This window comes from Mesoplodon densirostris, chromosome 9 (genome assembly GCF_025265405.1).
Source record: "Mesoplodon densirostris isolate mMesDen1 chromosome 9, mMesDen1 primary haplotype, whole genome shotgun sequence".
Lineage (NCBI taxonomy): Eukaryota > Metazoa > Chordata > Mammalia > Artiodactyla > Ziphiidae > Mesoplodon > Mesoplodon densirostris.
This window is the reverse complement of record NC_082669.1, coordinates 39,216,696-39,240,009: the sequence shown is the minus strand read 5'-3', so window position 1 is coordinate 39,240,009 and position 23,314 is coordinate 39,216,696. Positions and strand designations below refer to the sequence as shown.

Sequence of the window (23,314 nt, the reverse complement as noted above, 5' to 3'; positions counted from 1 at the left end):
ACTGTTTCCTCATCCTGTGGGAACTTTAATTACTCTTGTGTCCATAATATCAGAGAATATTTCATAATTTGAGAGCTAAAAGATACTTGCAGGGCATATCATCCAGTGATTCTTTGTTGAGGGTGTGTGTGTCTTAGTCTGCTTGAGTTGCCATAACAAAATACCACAGGCTGTGTGGCTTTATTTTCAGGAATTGCTTTCTCACATTTTTGGAGCCTGGGAGACCAGATCCAGGTGCCAGCATGGTCGTGTTCTGACTAGAGCATTCTTTCTGGCTTGCAGATAGCTGCCTTTTCTCTGTGCCCTCACACTGAGAGAAAGATCTCCCTCTTCCTCTTTTTGAAAAACCACAGTCCTGTCAGATCAGGGTTCTGCCCTCATGACCTCATTAACCTTAATTATCTCCTAAAGATTGTATCTCCAGGTAGTCACATTGGTGGTTAGGGCTTCAACACAGGCACTTTTTTGGAGTGGGCGTCACACTTTAGTCCATAGCAGGGTCTATATCAGGGTGTGTGTCTGAACACCTAAGGAGTTTTTGTAAAACAGATGCCAGAGAATCAGAATCTGTGCATATGGCTTAGCCTTTGAGTTGCTAAGTAAGAGCGCTTCCTATGAGAACTGGATCGCTTCCAGCTGCAACTGGCAAACTGAAGCAGAAAAAGAGAAGTGTCTAAGTTCATGTGAACTGGAAAGTCTAACAGTACAAAGACTTGAGTATTAGCTTGCTCCAGGGGACACAGATAATTTCAAAGCTCTCTTTTGCTCGTTTGTGTTTGACTTGATTCTCAGGCTCTTATCACGCGTTAACCAAGGTGGCTTTTGGTAGCACCAGATGGATATCCTTCTAGTAGAGGAACTTCCCTGGAAAGAGGCTGACTTTGTTTTTTGTTCTGGACCAGTGGGTTTTATTTTCACTCCTGGAACAATCATGTGGCCAGGGAGATAGGATATCTTGGACAGGCCTGGATCACTAGCTCAGAGAATGGTGGACAACTGTGATTGACCTAAATCCCTGATCTAGTCTAATGCTTCTCAGTGGTTTTCACCTCATGACTCACATAGAAATTTAAATTTTTTCATTGCACAGTGGGGTAAAATTGGAGGGGACTGGGAACCCTGAAAATCTGCTCACAGACAGGGCAAGCTGCTTGGAGCTTCTGCTGCCCCAGGCCCCAGAACCTTGCTTTTCTAAACATTAAAGAGAGCAGTGTTGTAGCAGAAACTGGTTGGAGAACTGTGTTCCATTCTAATCCTGATACTTTTTCAGATGAATTAATGGAAACTTGAAAGATATCATTTGCTCACTTTGCTTGAGCGTTTAGGGGGAAATCCAAATTAAAGAACAGGTTTTCTGACTTGTAATTTACCGTTTCTGGAATACGTATGAGATTGAGGTGTGCATGTGTGTCTTCCTCTCTGCTTCCAAAGAGGTGGAATGGTGTATGGAAAGGGCTTTGGGCTCAGACCAACCAGGATTCAAATCTAGTTGAACCAGGGGACTTCCCTGGTGGTCCAGTGGTTAACACTCCGCGCTTTCACTGCTGAGGGCCCGGGTTCAATTCTTGGTCGGGGAACTAAGATTCCACAAGCCGCGTGGCACAGCTGAGAAAAAAAAAAGATCAAGTTGAACCATTTTAGAGTAGTTAAATCACTTTTCTGAGCCTCACTTTCCACGCTTCTAAGTGCCGTGTTCATGGGCTTTTGTAAAGATCAAAAGAGAGAACCTCAATGAAATGCTATGTGTGGCATTTAACAGAGACTCAGTAAAAGTTAGTTCCAAACTCTTGCCTTACAAAATAGTTGCAGCTGTTGATAGGAGATAACAGGTCTGTTCCTTGCTATATTTTAGCATCTCTTCTGGCTTCATTCTATTTGTTTCTCTGTTGTGCAGACTCAGTTTTGCTCTTTTGTTAAGTGAGTGCACTGCGTCCTAATGGCTTGGATCTCCATGTGAAAGGCTTTGATCCCTACTGCAGGATTAACCACTGTGACCACTGCTTCTCTCAAACCCCTTTTGAGGGATCCTCATCTCATTTTTAGAATGATCCAAACTTTTACTGCAAAGCTCTGTTAGTGTAGAAACCTCAAAGTTTGTCATTCACTATTGTAGTTGGCTTGCAAGGAGCCCTGGTTACCTGTAAGCCTATAAACCTATTATCCCCTAGGCTGTGTCAATGGCCAGAGTTTGCCAAGCTCCCAAGGAAATAATGTCGTTTCTCTTGTTCCTTAGTTACTATTCATACTGGCTTATGTCCAAAGGTTCCGTCGACCTGATTTCCTAGATTCTCCAAGTGGACTTTGTAGTAAATCTGCCCCAACATGTTAGGAATCAAAAATGGGCAATGAGTCAACTTTTATACCCAGGTTCTCTGAAGAGCTAAACTCTGCACCACCTGCCACCACCCCTAGTTGTTTGCTAACTTACTTTTAATACTTATTTAACAAGCACTGTATAGTGCCTCTTATTTGCCAGAATTCTTCTAAGCCCTTTACAAGAATCTATGAATTTAATTCTCTAGCAACACTATGGTATAGGTACTATTAGTAGATACTTTCTGTATTTAAAAAAAAAACAACCCTGAAGTTCAGAGAAGATAAATAGCTTTCTCAAGGTCCCCCAGCTGACAGAGTTCTTACTCATTTTGCTCCATATTTTAATGTAAGTTTTTATTTCTAATTACTATTAATATGTGGTATATGAATAATTGTAAAATACTCTTATTGCATAAAATTTATAACAATGGAATTAGTCCTGCAGTTCTATCACCCTAAAATTCAGCATTTAAAAATTTTCCTTCTTCCAAAACTTACACGTATTTATGCATTTTATCATATAATTCTTTTTTTTTTTACTAGCTTCTTGAAAAATGATTGCTATTGTTGGATATTTATGTTGCTTCCAGCCTCCTGTATTATAAACAACATGCAGAAAACAACTTTATACAGAAATCCTTTTCCTTAACTTGGATAATTGGCTTAATATAAATTCCTGATGTTGATCAAAGGGTACAATCTTTTCATGACTATTGAACGCTATTTGATATTTACAAATTCTTTTTTAAAAGATTATGTTAATTGCATTGCTATTATCAATGTGTAAAAAGTTTTAGTATAATTCAGCAGCTTTGAGCATTACCAGCTTTAAAAAATTTGCAGTGATTCATTGGGTATACACTTGTACCATGTTATTTCTTAATTTTATACATTGCATGATTTGTGTGGTTACACATTTTATGTGCCTTTTATAATTTTCTTATATAGTTTTCATGTACTTTGTTTCTGTGAATCTGTAGACTTCAATGTGTTTATGAAACATTTGAACCCTTGCTGTGTTATACGTCAGAAGTCATAAGCTGGCATTCTGCCAACTGCCTTTGGCCAATGGATCCATGTACTGTTTTTATTTTGCATAGTATTTTGAAATTTAAAAAAAATTGTTGCTGATGCTTAAATTGACTAGGTCTCATTGAATTTTCCAACATCCCAGCCTCTACTGAAAAGTCAGATCTCACTGCATTGGCTCTTGCATCCCCAGTGACACAGTCAGCTGCTAGAGCTTCACGTACCCCTTTAGATGGGTCATGTGCTCTCCAGGTGACCATGGTCTCCACTGTTCACTGTTCCTGATCTGCTTCACTCGTTGTCATCATACGCCTGATCTTTCTAGGCATTCCAGGCACGGTCAGAAATCCTTCGTTACTTTAAAAGCAAATGTGTTTCTCTTTACTCGTTTTCTGACAGTAACCATTTACATAGTTATTTAGTCCAGACATATAAAAGGCATGATCTGACCACCTTGGATGATGGCACACTTGAGCTTTGGTAATGGTGTCTTTTCTTAGTGCCTTGCTTCTCTTCTCTGGTTACCTGACTCTACTCCCTGTTCATTGTGAGTCGTTACCACTCGAGGACCTCCACTCTGTCTGTTCTGTGGCTTGGTGTCCCTGTTGTGGATATTCTCATTCACAAGATCCTAGGTGATGAGGAGTTTAAGTCTGTGATGTTGAGCTTGAAGAGGAGATGGTAGGATTGAGCAAAAGTAAGAGTCCATAACAGCACATAAATAAGACAAAAGAAGCTGGGAGACAGGCATCAAGCTTACGTGCTATCAAAGTATCACAACGTTGTAAATCAACAATGCTCCAATATAAAATTAAAATTAGGAAATGAACATGCTGTCATTGATAAATTGCTTACTTGATTAATTGGCTTATCAATAAAATAAACTGGTTAGCAGTATTTTAGTTTATAAGGCCTCTGAAGTGGGACCAATTCATCGTAAATCCAGTGGTTTTATTGTTGGTTTGTCCTGATACTACTGAGTATGAGAGAATAGAGGGAGGTGGTGTGGTTGGGTGTGCTCCAGGGAGCTACTGTGGGAATCAGAAAAGAATTCAGAGGTTAGGAGCTAAAAGGAATCTTGAGGTTCGCTTAATTCATCTCTCCTTTTTTTTTGTAGATAAGGCAACTGAGATCCTCTCAGAAAATTTAGCTAATGTCACAAAAGCAGTTAGTGGCCCCTAACTGGACCACAGCCAGGCCTCCTGCCCCTGCTGATGCTTTTTCCCTTCGCATAACCTGCTGCCCAGTGAAAGGGTGTATAGAATGGTTTTCTGATCTAGGATGTTGAGTACTATAACCTTGTCTTAAGAGGTCTTACTCAACAGTGGGCTCTGTAAACAGAAAGCTAATTGCTGTGATTGTCTCATCTATGTGAGGGTCAGACAAGAAGCACAGAAATGAATATAAGGATGGCTTGCCCAAAGGGAGGTTACTTCAGATGTAGGTAGTTAGGTCACAAGGCGCTGCTGAAACAGATGGCAATGGAGTCACCACTGTAGATTTTTTTAGCTTCCTAAAAGGACATGTTTACTATAAAGAATACATATAGATGAAGGCCTATGGAATCCCTAACCCATACCAATGTGTAAACTGTTAAAAAATTCACGCTGCTGAGAGATTACTGACAGTTCTCGTCCCTGTTCTGTGTGAAATGTTAGCAGCCTTTAGGGAGAGGTTAATTTTCCATCCAGCCTGAGGGAGAAATAAGAGCATAGGTTGGGAATCTACAGCTAGAATTGAAGGAACCAGTTAGTAGGCTTTTTAGACACCAAATGAATGATATTCTTACTACTTTACACATTTATGGCACAGAGTCTGTATTGCATGTAAAACCATAGCCATTATTGGGAGACAGAGGACAATATGTCTACATTTAGAAAAACATTTCTTCTATCTGCTATGTTGAACCCAATGGCTTTTAGTACTTTCTCCATTGAGATCTGTGACAACTTTCTAAGCAACTGCAGAATTAAAGTTGTGCAGTTTAAACCTATAATTTATATGAGGTGAAGATGCATCAGGATTAGATTTTATAGGTTCCTGAGACTCCTAAACAGGGAAATTGTGAAAGTTCATAACAAATATGCAAAGGGAAGAACTGAATGATGGTCCTACGAGAGTTGCTACATGAATCTGCTGGTTTTCCTATAATAGTTCTCGTCTTTGCATTTCCACTATTGAAAACTAGTTCATATGGCATATCTCGGCTAGATTTTATGTCCTGCAATGAGTTTAAGCCCCCAGAAGAGAAGTCTGCTAACCTAAAAGAATTGCCAATGGTATAATCACCTATGTTAGCTCTTTCTCACCTTTTCAAGTGACCTTGTGCTGCCAGGTAATGTGACCGTATTTTTAAAATACATGGCCTGATAGATTTCCCTTCCTGGCTTATACATTTCTTTATATGAAAAAACAGTTGTGCAGAATATTTGCTGCCAGGAATAGCCATGCAAATTCTGGTTACATAGTTGTTTCTTTGAAGCTTAGCAAAAATGTAGTCATTGGCAGAATGTTTAATTCCAGAAATTGCAGCATCTCCTGTAGATGTCTCTAATGTATGCAAGTATGTCATTGAAACCTAAGTGCCTGAATTTCTAGAATTTGTGTTTCCTGTTTTACAGCATTGCTGACCCAATTCTAGACATTGTAATTTAAAAATGATTCACTGAAAAAATAAAACAGTTCATTGAAACAGTCATTTTCAGTAAAACTATTAAACATTTTCTTATTATTGTTTCCTTTCATTGAATCCTAGGCACTAGCTTACCTTTTGCCTGAAGACCTTTTGAGAGGAGAAATTGAAGACTCTCTGGAAAAGGTGCAGGTGGCCGTTAACATCTTAAAGACTTTCAAAAATTGTTTTTTTAACTATGGAAAAGGATTGGCAAGCTATTTTATGGGAAATAAGAAGCTGAAACCATGGGATTTCCAGTCTCATCTGGTGTTTCTTAGATTTGACAAATTTCTCGACCGTTTCATGAAAATAGAGGTATTCATTTATTGAGTTGTAATTTATTCATATTGTAAGTTGTTTCAGAAAATCCCATAGCTTTTTATATGATTTAGGGAACAGTTCTACTTGGGTGGGAGGTGGGAAGTCTGCTTTCTTGGTGATCCTCATGAGGAGTTTACGAGGCCCGTGCTATCAAGATACAGTAAAAACTTTAGTTTGTTTAGTTTCAAAGCTTTGTCTAGTTTTAAAGCTTTGGCTTCTTTTTTTAAAATTCATTTTTGATTATTTTATTATACTGAGTGTAAGTGAATCTCTATGTACCAGTGACCCTTGTCCTACAGCTTACTATGTTCCTAGAAAATGGTTGTAAATCAGGAAGCTATAAAAGAACCCCTTTTTTCCTTTACATGTTTGATGGTTTTATTGGGATTCCATAGCTGAAAACCCATTTGATAATCTAAAATATCATGGTAACTTTTAGTATATAAATATATATGTTATACTATTCAAATATTACAACTATTCATAAAAATAGATGAAAAGAACATGAAAACATGTGCTTTGTATAAATATTTTAAATGCCAAAAAACCAAACATGAATTACATACATGTAAACACTTATACACAGCAACTTGTATGGAGCCAACTGGCTAAGGTTTCTGTTTTTGTTTTTGTTTTTTTTTCATTTTGAACTGCCTTATTTTCTTTGTAAAACTCTTTCTAGCAAGTTTGGGCTTTTTTATTGATAGATTTGTTGAATTTCATTCAAAATTACAGCATTATGTTTTGAAAATTCTCATCATTTAAGCAGCCTGAATGCCTCTTAAAATTTGAGTGCCAAATGCCTGACTCTGGGTAACTTGCATCACCCTTTCATAACAGTCTCTTAAGTTCCTTTTCAATAAGAGAGCCCATCACTGCAGTGTTGGTGGCTGAAAATGAGTTTTGGATCTCACCCGGACGTCTGACTTATGACTAGAAGGATATGAAATTAGAGAATCAAATGTTTAACTATGGTAAGCTAGGTGTTGCCTGTACTGCTTGATAATTTTCAGTCCATGTGAAAATGGGAGTATGATTTTAAAAGTAGGCGGTTACTTAGTTCAGTTTCATCATTAATATTCACTTTATGTCATGTAAGTGTCCATTGATTCACTGATTTTGAATGTTGGAAAATGTTCTTTCTTTGAAACTTTAAAATGTTCTTTTCCTACTCAAGAGGGTGGAAAAATCTTTACGATGTTTTTTCAAAGGATGTATTTGTCACCATATTGGAATTTGAAAAGCTGGAAAGACTTGAATTTGGCGGTACCAAGGGAGCAATTTTAAATGGACAAATCCATGAGATGAGTGAAGAATTTATGGAACTCTGTAAGATTTTTAAACAGAGCACATATGACCCATCTGATTACAATAACATGGTAATACTGTATCTTTGTGTTTTCAATTTCATAGAATCATATTTTAAAGCTGGGAAGGACAGTAGGTCACAGTGATAATAGGTCCCATTCAGTCCAACGTCTCCCAGATGAAAGAGGGGAAATGACTTGTCTGAGGTCTCTCATTTACTTAGTGGTAGATCAGGGACCAGAAGTTAGGTCCCTAACTTTTGCATTTTCAGTTTAGAATATTTTAAACTGTTTCTAATATAACAGTGGACCTCAGTCTGGATTTGTCTCTTGTTGATGTATAGTGAATAGGAACTTTCCATATTAACTCATTTAGATCTGATTATCTGGTGTCCATGTAACTTGTATGTTTTATTTTAGCCTTTTCTTGAATCATTAGGTAAATTTTTCATACACTTGAATATTTAGTTTCACCTCATTCATTACATGTATTATTAACATGTATGTTGTCTGAAAGAGAGGGAAGCTTTCAGGTTTAAGCTGCTTCTGTTTTCTGTCACTGCCAGCAGGTTAGGAGCCAGGGAGTTCCTGTGGGTATCCCTGCAGCTCTAGGATAAAAATAGCTTCATTTTAGTGGTTTGCCATGACAGTGAATCCCAGGTACCAAAAAAAAAAAAAGATTACCTCCTGTCTTCATTGTTTTTTGTGGAATGTGAATTTATTCACTATTATGTGTATATTTGGCCAAATAATTGACTCTCTGAAGTGTACAAGTACAGTATGTTAGCTTTGTAAGGACATGGTTAGCAAACTTAATCCCTTTGAACTGCTGATAGTTTTTGGGAAGTGGAGTTAATGGTAAGAAAGGTATGGTCATTGTGTGTCCTGCTAATTTGTGGAAAAGTAAGAGAAACCTAGATCTGTGGTGATGATCTAGGGGATGCATGAGCTCATCCTCAGAGCCTGGTAAGATGTCTGGCACCCAGCAGGCATTCAGTGAATATGGATAGGATGGGACTCTTGGGGGGGCTTGATTTAGCTCTTCTGAGCAACTAAGCAGAGGAATGTGAAACCCAGCGTGCACAGGACCGTCGGGTGCATTCGAGTTGCAGGAGAACCTTGATTTGCTCATGCTTACAAATCCTGTGGCTAGGTTTAGCTGATGTCGCTTCCCTGGTAGTGCTAAAGGTCCTGAATTTATCCCTGTGTTTGCCCAAACCCTGCACAGTCACAAACATAGAATAGAAAAATCACTTGCTCTACACACACACACACACACTCTCTCTCTCTCTCTCTCTCTCTCTCTCTCTCTCTCTCTCTCTCTCTCTCTCTCTCCCTCCCTCCCTCCCTCCCTCCCTCCCTCCCTCCCTCCCTCCCTCCCTCCCTCCCTCCCTCCCCTTGGTATTTGTATTTAGTATAAAATGGGCAAGGCTTACCTGTGATCTCCAGATCTGGGTTAGAGACATTGATAACCTGCCCTCGAAGTTTCCTCGAATTCAAAATTTGAATTAACTATAAGTTCACTTAATTGGTGTGCTTATGTCAAAGATGACCTTTGCTTTTTTTGAATGTGTCTCGGTTATCAGTGTTGCCTCAGAATATTGCAATGATTATATATTTTTGCTTAATAAACTGTTCATTTGGGGGCTTTTTAGCTGAGTTTCATTGTGTTCTGGTTTTTATGATGAAATCAGCTGGTGATTTTTAGGAGATATTATGTTAGCAAACTACCTGCAAACTCATATATTCATACAGGTGTTTCCCCATGACAGTATCCCCATGACACATGCCCACCCCTATGCCCTTCCTCTTCCACTGCACACACCCCTCTGCATTCCCCGATCCCCATTGAATAGTGCTAATGTAACTGTCCAGTGTATCATAGTCAGCCTTCCTGCCCTCTGGTGTAGAAATGGTTTATATATGTTCTGGTAAATTAAAGAAACAGTGACTGGTAATTTGCTTTTGGAAATGCTGTTATTTATGTCTCTCTCTTCATTAATCTCAAGTCTATCCATCAGGCTTTGAGCCTTTATTGGTGTGACAGAAGTTCTGCCACTATGGTCTATTTACAGAAGATGGGGATTTCTCAGGTGTGTCCATAAAAATGTTCTTGGGTTTCTGAATTATTAATACTGAATATAAAGGTCACTTTAGGTATTTGCTTTGACTTCTTCCTATGGGACTCTTTGAGATCCAGACAATTAGGGGGAGAGACTTGCTTTCTAATTTATTTAATTGAAACATGTAACATTGTGCATATTTAAGGTGTACAGCATGTTAATTTGATACATTTATATATTTTAATAGCCAATGTAGTGATTATTAGCACCTCTATCGTGTTGCATAATTATCCTTTCTTTTTTAGTGGTGGAAATCATTAAGTTGTAGTCTCTTAGCAAGTTTGATGTTAGTGAATATAGACAACAATTTGTATCATATTGAACTTGATAAGAGACTTGTTTTCTTAATTGTATTTAACTGATGGGCAGGTGACTTGAGACTCAGCAGCTTGGTTTTTACCGACATTCTGAGGTGTAGCTTGATTAAATAAAATTCCCTAGATAACTAAGCAAGGATGGTGGATGTTCTTGAGAGTAACCTCCTGGCTCCACTAGTGTCTGTTAATGAGTCCATTAATAATTACTGAACAAGTGTTGGGTGCCAGGCATCACGCCAAACCTTTACACACATTCCTCCTTAATTCTAGCTATAACCCTGAGAGTGACCACCCAGGCAGATGAGGATATGTAAATTACCTGAGATTACACAGTTCCAGGGAGTGGAACAGAGATTCCAACCCAGAACTCTCAACCTAGCACTTTTTTTTTGTTGTGCCATGTCAGTTCTTTAGTGTTTATCTCCCTCATTGGGTCTTCCTAGAAATGAAGGCAATAAGTTCATCTGGGGCAACTGGAGGAACTCACCTGAGGACCTGTGCCCTGAGGTGGTATGATCCAAGATGCTATGGCTATTTTCCTTTTGCCTGCTAGTTTTTAGTAGGAAGGTTGATCCAGGTACCTAGCCCACCATTACTCCAGGATCTAAAATTCACTTTAAAAGTAGTTATTAATCTATACTAGCTTGTGTTCTAGTTCCTACAATTCGTTTTCTGTTCTGTTCTAGTCTCCTGAACTATTTATTAATTCTTTTGCTATTACAGTATGTAGCATTTAAAATTTTTAACTACATAAATTTCTTATTAGTCATCTACAGGATTTTCAGGTCTTGCCTGTTTAGTTTTCAAGGTAAAATTTATTATTTAAAAACATTACTTACCTGTTCTTTTGGAAAGGTAACATATGTAAAAATGCAAAAATTTAGTCCCCGGGCTTCCCTGGTGGCGCAGTGGTTGAGAGTCCGCCTGCTGATGCAGGGGACACGGGTTCGTGCCCCGGTCTGGGAAGATCCCACATGCCGCAGAGCGGCTGGGCCCGTGAGCCATGGCTGCTGAGCCTGCGCGTCCGGAGCCTGTGCTCTGCAACGGGAGAGGCCACAACAGTGAGAGGCCCGCGTACCGCAAAAAAAAAAAAAAAAATTTAGTCCCCTTCTTCTCACTCCCTGCTTTTCCCCCTAGTCTTTCATTTTCCTTCCCCAAGGACATCTACCATTATGAGTTTCTTATATAATGTTCCAGTGATACATGGTGCATGTACTAATGTATACATGGGTGTATGTATTTTGAATTCTGTTTTTGCACACATAGCATCCTCTACAGATCATGTTTACCTTTTGTCACTTAATATATTTTAGCAGTCATTCTGTATCACTGCAGTAGCATTACCTATTTTTAAAAAAACAATTGTATATTATTCCATGAATTTATGTATTATTTATTTTTAAAAGTTATTTAAAGTAGTAGATATCACTTTAAAAATTTATTTAGGAGCTTCTTCTGGGAAGATAGAGTAGATGTACTTTTCTGTCTTCCGCTAAGTACAACTACAGTCCCTATGTGTAAAAGACACATAAGAAGACTCTGAAAGGTGAAAAGAAGGCAGATGGACCCAAAAGACAACATAGTGATGAGTTACCTGAATTTCCTTCTTGCCTGAAATAATGCAGACCTAGAGGTGAAGACACTGGCAACCTGGAAACACCAGTGGACACAGACATTAAAAACCTCAGTTATAGCCTGATCCCTCTCAAGAAAGGGACAGGCTAGCAAGACAGAAAACTTGTAGACTGCAGTCTCCCTAGTCCAGAAAATATCACAGAAGAAACTGTTCCCTGCCCCCATCCATGCCAGCAAAGACTGTATGGGGAGACTAGACTTATAGCCAATCTGTAAAATGCTACCCCACCCAGTCCACACCTCCACTGGGGTGGTATCAGTGATGGCCAAGTAGGGAGTCATGATTTTCATCCTAGCTAGCCAGTTATGAGCTCACTCTCTGTGATGTCAGTGGAGAACACATGAGAATCCTGAATTTCTTTCCTCACCCAGCAGCGTCCTTTACCCCACTAGGGTAGTGTCACAGGAAGCCTCTAGAAAGTCAGTGCTTTCACCATGACCAAATGGTAACCAGGTCACCAGTACTGTGACATCTGTCGAGACCACATGGGAAACTGGAACACCCAGCCATAACAGGAGCTCCCCACCCTTAGGTATTAATGGTTGTGGAGTGGAGAAACTGGACTTCTGTCTCCACTTGACAGTAAAGGGGCCAGAGCAGTATTGTAGACTGCTAGCAAAAACTAAAGGTTTAAATAAAATCCAGTCTCATAATATGAAACATAGTATGAAAACATCCAGGTTCAATAAAAATTTACTCATTATACCAAGAACCAGGAAGATCTCAACTGAACAAAAAGAGACAACTAATAGATGTCACCATTGAGATAAGACGTTAGAATTATCTGACAGGCTTTATAGAGCCATGCCAAAAATGCTTCAACAAGCAATTATCAACATAATGAAACATAAAAAATAACCTCAGTAAAGAAATAGAAATTCTCAGCAAAGAAATAGAAGATATAAAAAACAAATTGGAATTTTAGAGCTGAAAAAAAGAAAAATACACTGCATAGTGATTGAGTTCAGTGTCAGGATGGAGTGACAGAAGAAAGAATCAGTGAACTGGAAGATGAAACAATAGAAAGCACTCAGTTTGAACAACAGAGAAGGTAGACTGAAAGTAAATGAACAGAGCCTTAGGGACTTGTAAGACTGTAACAGATCTAGCACTAGTGTCCTCAAAGTTCCAGAAAGAGAGGAAAAAGACCACGAAGCTGAAAGTCTCAGAGAAGTAGCTGGAAACCTAAATTTAGCAAGAGACATAAACCTACAGGTTCAAGAGGAAATCAGTAGCAGAAAGATAAACCCAGGGATAAACCCAGAGAAATCCATGCCAAGACACATCATAATTAAACTTCTGAAAACTGAAGATAAAGAAAAAAATCTCAGAAGTAGTGAGAGAGGAAGCACAACTTACCTAAGCGGAAGAAATGGTTTGAGTGACAGTGGTTTTCTTATCAGAAATCACGAGGGCCAGAAGGAAATGGCAAAATATTTTTAAGTGCTGAAAGAAAAGAATTGTTAACTCAGAATTCTGTACCCAGTGAAATACCCTTCAAGAATAAAGGGGAAATCAAGAAATTCTTAGACAAAAAATAATAATAATAATAATAATAATTTGTCACCAGTAGACTGATCCTTAAAGAATGGCTAAAGGAAGTTCTTAATACAGAAAGGAGGTGATAAAGAAGGGAGCCTTGGAACAGCAGGAAGAATGTGGTATGCAGAAATAAGTGTAAATACAATAGAATTTCCTTCTCTTGAGTTTTCTAAATCATGTTTCATGGTGGAAACAAAAATTATAACGTTCTCTGTGGTTCTAAATGTATGTACAGAAAGTATTTAAGACCATTATATTATAAATGGAAGAGAGTAAAGGGATCAAAATAGAAGGAAGGTTTTTTTTCTGTATAAAAAATTGTGGTAAAATGTATTTTACATTAAATTTAGCACTTAAACCATTTGTGAGTACAATTCAGTGGCATTAAGTATATTCACAATGTTATGCAACCATCACTGCTATCCACTTCCAGAACATTTCATCATCCCAAACAAAAACTTTACACCCATTAAATGATAGCTCTTCATTGCCCCCTCCCCTTGGTACCTGGTAATATCTGTTCTACTTTCTCTCTCTATGAATTTATTTATTTTAGATACCTCATATGAGTGGACTCAAAATAATTATTTTGTGTGTGGCTTATTTCACTTAGCATAAGCCTTTAAGTTTCATCCATATTGTAACATGTGTCACAATTTCCTTTAATTCCTTTTTAAGGCTAAATTGTCCTTTTTAATTTCATTCCTTTTTAAGGCCCAATCTATTTTATATATATATATATATATATAGTATTTTGTTTATTCATTTATTGATGGATGCTTGGTTGTGTCCACCTTTTTAGCTCTTATGAATAATGGTGCTATGAACGTTGTTGAGCGAGTATCTGTGTCGTCCCTGCTTTCAATTCTCATGGATACATACCTAGGATTAAAATTGCTGGATCATATGGTAATCCTATTTGGAACTGTTTGAGGAATTTCCAAACTGTTTTCCATAGTGGTTGAACTATTTTGTCTTTCCACCAGTAATGCAGGATTCCAATGTTACCACATCCGCATCAACACTTATTATTTTTCATTATTTTGGATAATAGCCATATTAGTGACCATGAAGTAATACTTCATTGTGGTTTGATTTGCATTCCATAATGATTAGTGTTGTTGGTCATCTTTTCATGTGTTCATTGGGCATTTTTATGCCTTTGGAAAAATGTCTATTCAAGTCTTTTGCTCATTTTTGAATTGGATTCCTTTGTTGTTGGGTTGTAGGAGTTCTTATATTCTGGACATTAACCCCTGATCAGATGTATGATTTGAAAATACTTTCTTCCATTCCATGGGTTGTTTTTCAGACCCATGGTAGTGTCCTTTGATGCACAAAAGTTATTAATTTTGATGAAGTTAAATTTATCTTTTGTTGCCTATGCTTTCAGTGTCATATCCAAGAAATGATTGCTAAATCCAATGTCATGAAGATTTTCTCCAGTATTTTCTCCTAAGAGTTTTATACTTTTAGCTCTTACATTTAGGTCTTTGATAAATATTGAGTTAATTTTTGTATATCTTGTAAGGATCCAACTTTGTTGCTCATAACTAACGTATAGAAGTGCAACTGATTTTTGCATCCTGCAGCTTTGCTGAATTACCTCTAATAGTGGTTTTGTTTTGTTTTTTGTTTTTGGTGCAGAATCTTTAGAGTTTTCTAAGTATAAAATCATGTCATGTATTAACAGAGATAATTTTACTTATTCCTTTTCAGTTTGGATGACTTTTATTTCTTTTTCTCACCTAATTGCTCTAGCTAGTGTTTCCCTAGCTAGTGTTGAATAGAGGTGGTGGAAGTGGAACATCCTTGCCTTGTTCCTGATCATAGGGGGAAATCTTTTAGTCTTTCATCATGGAGTATGATATTAGCTGTGGGTTCTTCATAGATGGCCTTTATCATGTTAAGGAAGTTTCCTTCCATTTCTAGTTTATTGAGTGTTTTTATCATTAAAGGGTGTTGAATTTTTTTTTTTTTTACATCAGTTGAGATGATCATGTGGTCTTTTCCCTTCATTCTATTAATGTGGTCTACTGACATTGATTTTTATTTGCCATCCTTGCATTCTGGGAATAAATCCACTTGGTCATGGTGTGTGATCCTTTTAGTATGCTGCTGGATTCTGTTTGCTACTTTTTGTTGAGAGTGTTTGTATTATTATTTATAAGGAATACCAGTCTGTAGTTTTCTTGTAATGTCTTTATTTGGCTTTGGTGTCAGGGCAATATTTACTTGACAGGATGAGTTAGGAAGCGTTATATCTTCAATGTTTTTTTGGAAGTGTTTGAGAAGGATTGGTATTAATCTTTAAATGTTTGGTGGTATTCATCAGTAAGCTGTCTGGTCCTAGGCTTTTTTGTTATTGTTGAAGTGTTTTTGATTACTGATTAAATCTCCTTACTAGTTAATAGGCTTATTCAGTTTTTCTTTCTTTCACGATTCAGTCTTGGTACGTTGTGTGTTTCTGTTTGTTCATTTCATCTGTGTTATAGAGTTTGGTGTACACTTGTTCATAGCATATTTTTATAATCCTTTTTATTTCTGAATTACCCAGCATTCATTTTAGTAATTTGAGTTTCTTTCTTTTTTCATTAGTCAATCTAGCTAAATGTCAATTTCATTTTTTTTTTCAAAGAGCAAACTTTTGGTTTTGTTGATTTTCTCTATTTTTCTGTTGTTTACTTCCTTTATCTCTATTCCAATCTTGATTTATTTTTCTTCCTTCTGCTAGCTTTGGGATTAGTTGCTCTTTTTCAACTCCTATAAGGTATAAAATTAGGTTATTCATTTGAGATCCTTTTTTAATGTATGTGTTTACAGTGATAAATTTTCTCTCTTCACACTGCTTCTGATGCATTCCCTAAGTTTGAGTGTGTTGGGTTTTTTCCCCATTTGTCTCAATGTATTTTTAATTTCCTAGATGATTTCTTCCTTGACTCATTGGTTGTGGGAGGTAAGATTTTATACTTTACTTGAACTGATGATAGATGGCAACATTAGACACTGATGTATATATAATGTAATAAAGTAATATCATAAACATAGGTACAAAATCCTTAAATTATTAGCAAATAGAATTCCACAGTATACAAAAAGAATTCTATACCATATCCATAGGGGGTTTGTTCTAGGGATGCAAGGCTGGTTCAGTATTTGAATATCAGTGTAATCCCAATATTAACAGGTGTAACAAGAAAAATATCATAATTGTGTTCATTGATGCATTAAAATTTTTTAAATTTTTTATTGGAATATAGTTGATTTACAATGTTGTATTTCAGGTATACAGCAAAATGAATCAGTTATACATATTTATATCCATCCTTTTTCAGATTCTTTTCCCATATAGGTTATTACGCAGTATTGAGTAGAGTTCCCTGTGCTATACAGTGGGTTCCTATTAGTTATCTGTTTTACACATAGTAGCATGTATATGTCAATCCCAATCTCCTAATTTATCACTTCCCTCCACGTTTCACCTTTGGTAACCACAAGTTTGATTTCAAAATCTGTGAGTCTGTTTCTGATCTGTAAATAAGTTCATTTGTATCTTTTTTTTTTTTTTTTTTTGGCCACACTGCACAGTATGCAAGATCTTAGTTCCTTGACCAGGGATCAAACCTGTGCCCTCTGCAGTGGAAGCACAGAGTCCTAACCACTGGACTGCCAGGGAATTCCCCATCTGTATCATTTTTTATTAGATTCCATATATAAACGATACCATATGATATTTGTCTTTCTCTGTCTGACTTAGTGTGATGATATCCACGTCCATCCATGTTGCTGCAAATGGCGTTATTTCATTATTTTTTATGGCTGAGTAATATTCCACTGTATATATGTACCACATCTTCTTTATCCATTCCTCTGTCAATGGGCATTTAGGTTGCTTCCATGTCTTGGCCATTGTAAATAGTGCTGCAATGAGCATTGGGGTGCATGTGCCTTTTTGAATTGTGGTTTTCTCTGGATATATTCCCAGGAGTTGGGATTGCTGGATCATATGTAGCTCAATTTTTAGTTTTGTAAGGAACCTCCCTACTGTTCTCCATAATGGTTGTACCAATTTACATTCCCACCAACAGTGTAGGAGTGTTTTTCCTTTTCTCCACACCCTTTCCAGCATTTATTATTTGTAGATTTTTGATGATGGCCATTCTGACCTGTGTGTGGTGATACCTCATTGCAGTTTGATTTGCATTTCTCTAATAATTAGTGACATTGAGCATCTTTTCGTGTGGTTTTTTGGCCATCTGCATGTTTTCTTTGGAGAAATGTCTGTTTAGATCTTCTGCCCATTTTTTAATTGGGTTGTTAGGGGTTTTTTTGATATTGAGGTGTATGAGCTGTTTGTATAGTTTGGAGATTAATCCCTTGTCAGTAGCTTGCAAATGTTTTCTCCTGTTTTGTGGGTTGTCTTTTCGTTTTGTTTATGGTTTTGTTTGCTGTGCAAAAACTTTTAAGTTTAGTTAGTTCACATTGGTTTATTTTTGTTTTTATTTTCATTACTCTAGGATGTAGATCCAGAAAGATACTGCTGTGATTTATGTCATAGAATGTTCTGCCTGTGTTTTACTCTAAGAGTTTTATGTTTCTAGCCTTACATTTAGGTCTTTAATCCATTTTGAGTTTATTTTTGTATATGGCGTTAGGGAGTGTTCTAATTTCATTCTTTTACATGTAGCTGTCCAGTTTTTCTAGCACAACTTATTGAAGAGACTGTCTTTTCTCCATTGTATATTCTTGCCTCCTTTGTGATAGTTTAGTAATTTAAAAACTTTGATGCATTAAATTTTCGACTAAATTCAACATCCATTCATGATAAAAACTCTTAGAAATAGGAATAGAAGGGACCTTCCTCAAATTGATAGAGTATCTACCAAAAGCCTAAAGGATATTTTACATAATGGAAAGGACCTTCCTAAATCCCAAACACATAGCATATATTCGGCTGCCTACTCAACATCTCCATCCACTTAGATACTTAATAGATGTCACCAACATGCAAAACTGAACCCCTGCTTTACCTCTCCCCATACCTGTTCTTCCTTGTCTTCTCCAACTCATTAAATGGTCCATATAATGTACTACTTAGTACAAAACCTTAGAGTCATCCATGATCTTGGTCTTTTCTTATGATAAACATCAGGTTCTATCAGATAAACCCTGAAAATATACCCGGATCTCATCTTTGACCTGGGTTATTGCATTTGCCCCTAAAACTCTTCTTCAGCCCCTGTCTTGGCTCCATCAGGGTCTTTTCTTCACACAGCAACTTGATTGCCTTTTAGGAGCTAAATCAGACCATGGCATTTCTCTAGCTAAAACTTCAAGATTTCCCATGTCACTAATAAGGGCAATTTTGGAGTTTTTACAATATAGAAAAAATGTTTTTTAGTAATACCAGCATATTGTTTAATCTTCAGTAAGTATTGAGAAACAGCTCTGTGCTGGGAACCTCATTAAATATTGGCACTGTCACTGTGAAAAGAAACATGGCTACTATACTCATAGTTTAAAATCCAGGGGGTGAATCCAGGTTGGCAATTATACAGTGTGCTTAGTGCTAGGGTATGAAAAGTACAGAGTACTATGGGATCATTTGTGAAGGGCCCCTTTCCAGAGGAGGTGAAAGGGAAACTGAGACAATACTTGAAAGATAAATGGAATTGGAAAAAAAAAATAGAAATGAAGCAGGTGAGGAGTAGGTGAAAAGAAAGTGATGAGCAGAAAATTGTATTACACACAGAGAATGAGTATGATAAGGCAGGTGTGGCTAGATCCTAGTGTATGAAAGGGGGAGAGGTACTGGAATAGTTGGGCACAGTAAGTAGGGTCCAGATCACAAAGGGCTTATAGATGAGGTTAAGACTTTTAGACTTTACCCTAAGAAATTAGGATTCTGAATTGAGATAATGGTGGATTTTGAGTACGAGAGTGACATAAGATTTCTATTTTAGAAAGCTTATTTAGATTGCAGTTAGGAGAATGATGGGAGAGATGAGATTGAAGGCAAAGAGAGTAGTTAGAAAATGGTTAACAGAAATCCAGCTAAATGGTAATGGTGATCTGGAGGATGATGCCTGGACTAATGAAGAATAGGTAGTTAGGAGGAAAGATTGACAGCAGTTGACCGAGAGAGGAAGAAGTGAAAGAGATTGCCAAAGTTTCTATTAGGGTTTACAGAATGAGGAGTGGCTTTATAGAGAGGATGATGAGTTCCGATTTGTATAAAGTAAATTTGAATTATCTGTGGGACTTCCTAGGGGAGAAGTTCTATCAGCAGTTCTGAATTCAGGTTGAGTGACAAAAAAGAGGAGAGATATCACTTACGGAAATGAACGTTTGTTCCCTCCCTGAGATCTTATTTGCTGATTGTTCAAATAACCTTTGAGGATCTTAAGTGGTATGTTCTTTGTTGCCATACTGACAAGAGTAAGTTAGGCTTGTTTACAACTTGTTGGGCATTTGTGTTTACTTTTAAAAGTCAGTGAGCCGGGCTTCCCTGGTGGCGCAGTGGTTGAGAGTCCGCCTGCCGATGCAGGGGACATGGGTTCATGCCCCAGGTCCGGGAAGATCCCACATGCCGCAGAGCGGCTGGGCCCGTGAGCCAAGGCTGCTGAGCCTGTGTGTCCGGAGCCTGTGCTCCGCAACGGGAGAGGCCACAACAGTGAGAGGCCTGCGTACCGAACAAAAAAAAAAAGTCAATGAGCCTTGAATGAAGAGACTGTTTGGCTCTACTTCATAAGTGGAGACTTCGTCTCGATGCTAAATATGACATTGTTGTATATGACACATAGTACTCTAGAACTTTGCCGTTACACTGTTTTATAGTGTGTGTTCAATTCAGCATAAGGTGCATTCCTTCATACCAACATCCAGAATCGTGCTTGGAGTGTGGACTTTGGAGCCAGGTTATCTGGCTTTAAATTCTGGCCCTGCCATTAAGTAGGGGTAAGATTGTGTGCATTAAACTTCTTTGAGTTTACTTTGTTGCCTACAGAATGGAAAAATATTACCTACATCGTGTGGTTAGAATTGAGTTAATAATGTAGAGCGTTTAGAATAGAATTGAATAAATGTTAGCTGTTATTATTATTATTCATAAGAGGAGGCTCAGGTTATGGTGGTAGCAAAGGACTTCTTTATGTTAAGCGTGTGGCATGCACTCCTGGGGCGGTTTGACTGGGAAGCCTGAAGTGTTTCTGAATTTCTGGGACTCCACGGAAGACTGAATTGTAATGCTGTGCAGATGATGGTTATTCTTTCACTGTTTCGTTCTTTGTAATTATGGGAGTGGGTGTTTATGTATTAGGAGAAAACTGGGGGTTGTTAACTGCATATTAATAAGAAACTGGGAAAATAGGAAGAGTATTATGTTTTGTCTGTATCACTAATGATGCTTTCTTACAGACAGACCTGTGGATTTTAGTTCTCACTTTAAGAAATAGTGTTTCCTGGCAGGGTTTCTGCTCCGTGAAAAACAAAATAAAAAACTTCCTGTTTAAACTTATAGATGGACTAAAGTTATAATAAGACGGGTTATTTTTTTTCCTTTTTCTTTCCTGAAAAGCTTTGCTTTTTCATTTATAATCAAAATAGTATGGAGAAGGATAGAGTGATAGGCCAAAGTACTAATGTTGGGGTCTGAGCCAGTGAAAAGGATTGTGGAAACGTGAGCTGACAGTGCTAAATGTTCAGTGCTCCTGTAAGGCTGCCACTTGAATAATTAGTCAGTTACAGCTCTTTCTTTGTCTTTCCTGGAATCCTGCTACGAAAAATAAATTCATTCACACAGAGAGAGGTGTCACACTTTTGTGGTTGATATTTTCACTGTTGGATTCTTTCCTGTAAACTAATATTTTATTTTGAATTTTATAGGAATTTGAAAGTGATTACGTTGTGTTTAAGTCCAAAACTTTGGATTTTGACAGAAGGCTCGGGACAATTCTTTGTGAAGCTTTCTTTAACTGCAATGGTCTGGAAGCTGCATTTAAGGTTAGTTCTGAAGAAGTTATCAGGAAAAAATGTTTTACTAGTGAATAAGACTATTGGATGAAAAGAGGGAATACATTCCTTTCTCATCCAGGTAAACTATTAACTAGTCACATTCTCTTCATATGAAGCTCACTGAATTATAAACTTTGAATAATGCACAAATGAATAATGAAATTTACTTTGGACAAAGTCAGTTTTAGGACACTTGACTATTGATCTTTGCTTGAATTCATTGTTTCAACTTTCATTACCTTTAGAGCAAGTTTGGTATGGCCTGTGAACTATCAATTCAAAATTAAGCTACGGTGAAAAGTGAAAACTCTCTGTTAACTCAAGAATTTCTTTTCTTTGCCACTGTTTACATAGGTTGGGTTCATCTGCCCACTTTATTAATCTGACTGAAATAAATAGCAATTTATACACAGTTTTTCATCAGGCATAAGACACCGTTGATTATCAGACACACCAGTGTTTATCAACAAGAATATGCTGCCAAAAAATTATGATGCTGTTGATTATATAACATAGTCTAGTTTCAGAGGTGTTAAAACATGAAAGAATGTTTGTCATAGAATTGATGAAATACAGTATAGATGTATGAATAGTTGCAGAAAAGAAATGCATCCTGAGAGTCCTCCCAAGTAGAAAGCTTGTAACGTGGGTAATCGGGGCACCTTGTGAAACTTGCTTGTCAAAGAAGAGAATTGCAAGTCAAGCGTAAACTTAGATGACATCCCCAAAGAGGAATGAGGCCTCAGTGTCAGCAGAAACACAGCTAGAGAATCACAGACACAATTCATTGAAGATGGCAGTGCAAAACAATATAACAGGCACAGACTTTGTCGGAGATACTTGTTTTGATTTTGATCTTAAAATTCAAATAAATGGGTCACATGGTGGTTAAGTGGCTAGTGTCTTCTACTCTCATCAAGCGTTTTAACAGAAGTCACGAGGCTCAAATAGTTCTCTCTTAAGAGCCCTTGGATGAAACTGAGATGCTGCCAGCTGAAATATATAGCCTGTTGTTATAAAATAACACCACCTGTCATCCCATCTTTCAGAAATTACTCTTGTATTTATTACTGCCATTCCTTTTCTTTGACTAGATATGCATACATATTTCTCTTTGCAAAAAATGACATATTCTGATCCTTGTAATCTTTTTGTAACCCTTTCAGGAAGCAATGAATCATAAAACTTTTTCTTTTGTAACAGAATTCAACAATATTATTTTTAGTGGCTACGTAGTAGTCTACTGTATTCTCTGTAACTGGACCTCCTTTCATGCTTTTAGAAATAACTGCAAGAAAGAATGTAGAATGAAATCTCAGTTACAGAGGTTAAAGAGGCTCCTACCTTTTCTAATTCAAACCTCTCTCCTTCCCCTTTTCACAACCATTCATATGGATTCTATTTTAGTACATGGCCAGTTATTTTTTCTAAACAGTTTTATCTCTTTTTTGTCCTGTATTTTGTTTCTTTAACTTTCCACGTATTTGTACCTTGTCTGCTGCAAAATATAACATGAGATGGTGCCCTTATAAGCTCTCCAGGGGTGGGACATCATCACCTTCTGCAACGCATTGTATAAAGCAGGCACTTAATAACTGTGACATTAGGAGGGCTGACTGGTTGTCAGAGTCCTGAAATGACACACAGATGAAGATAACTGCAGCAAGAGTCGTGGCAGAAGAATAAAATTACAGGGTTGTGTATTTAGGGGAGAAAATGATTTCTACCATAGGTACAGGATGATGAACTCTGACCAGTTACTGTTGTGTCCCAGGGAATAAATGCTTGCAGACTGTTCTCTGAAGACCACGATTCAGTACCTGCTCTTGGCAAAGGCATGAGCAGGAAGGGCCCTGGAACCGAACAGTATAAAGTTGTGGCTCAGACCCTACAGGGTTGGCACTCAATAAAAATTAAAACAAAATGCTGATGGATGGCTTTCTAAAATTTACAGTTTCTCTACATGAAGGGAGACTGAAGTATGTAAGACAAGTGTCTAGAAAAGTCTTTAGATGAAATAATAGAAAACTAGAAAA

General features: G+C 37.4%; 1 protein-coding gene across 1 annotated transcript in view; it reads left to right on the top strand.

Annotated features, from left to right (window-relative positions):
• The window catches only part of DNAH11 (dynein axonemal heavy chain 11), a 313,208-nt gene that overhangs the window by 22,490 nt on the left and 267,404 nt on the right, over nucleotides 1-23,314 (top strand). Inside the window, exons 7-9 of the mRNA XM_060108331.1 lie at nucleotides 6,101-6,334; nucleotides 7,552-7,719; nucleotides 21,150-21,266. Of these exons, the coding sequence (XP_059964314.1) occupies nucleotides 6,101-6,334; nucleotides 7,552-7,719; nucleotides 21,150-21,266 (519 nt within the window). The remainder of the gene's footprint in view (nucleotides 1-6,100; nucleotides 6,335-7,551; nucleotides 7,720-21,149; nucleotides 21,267-23,314) is intronic.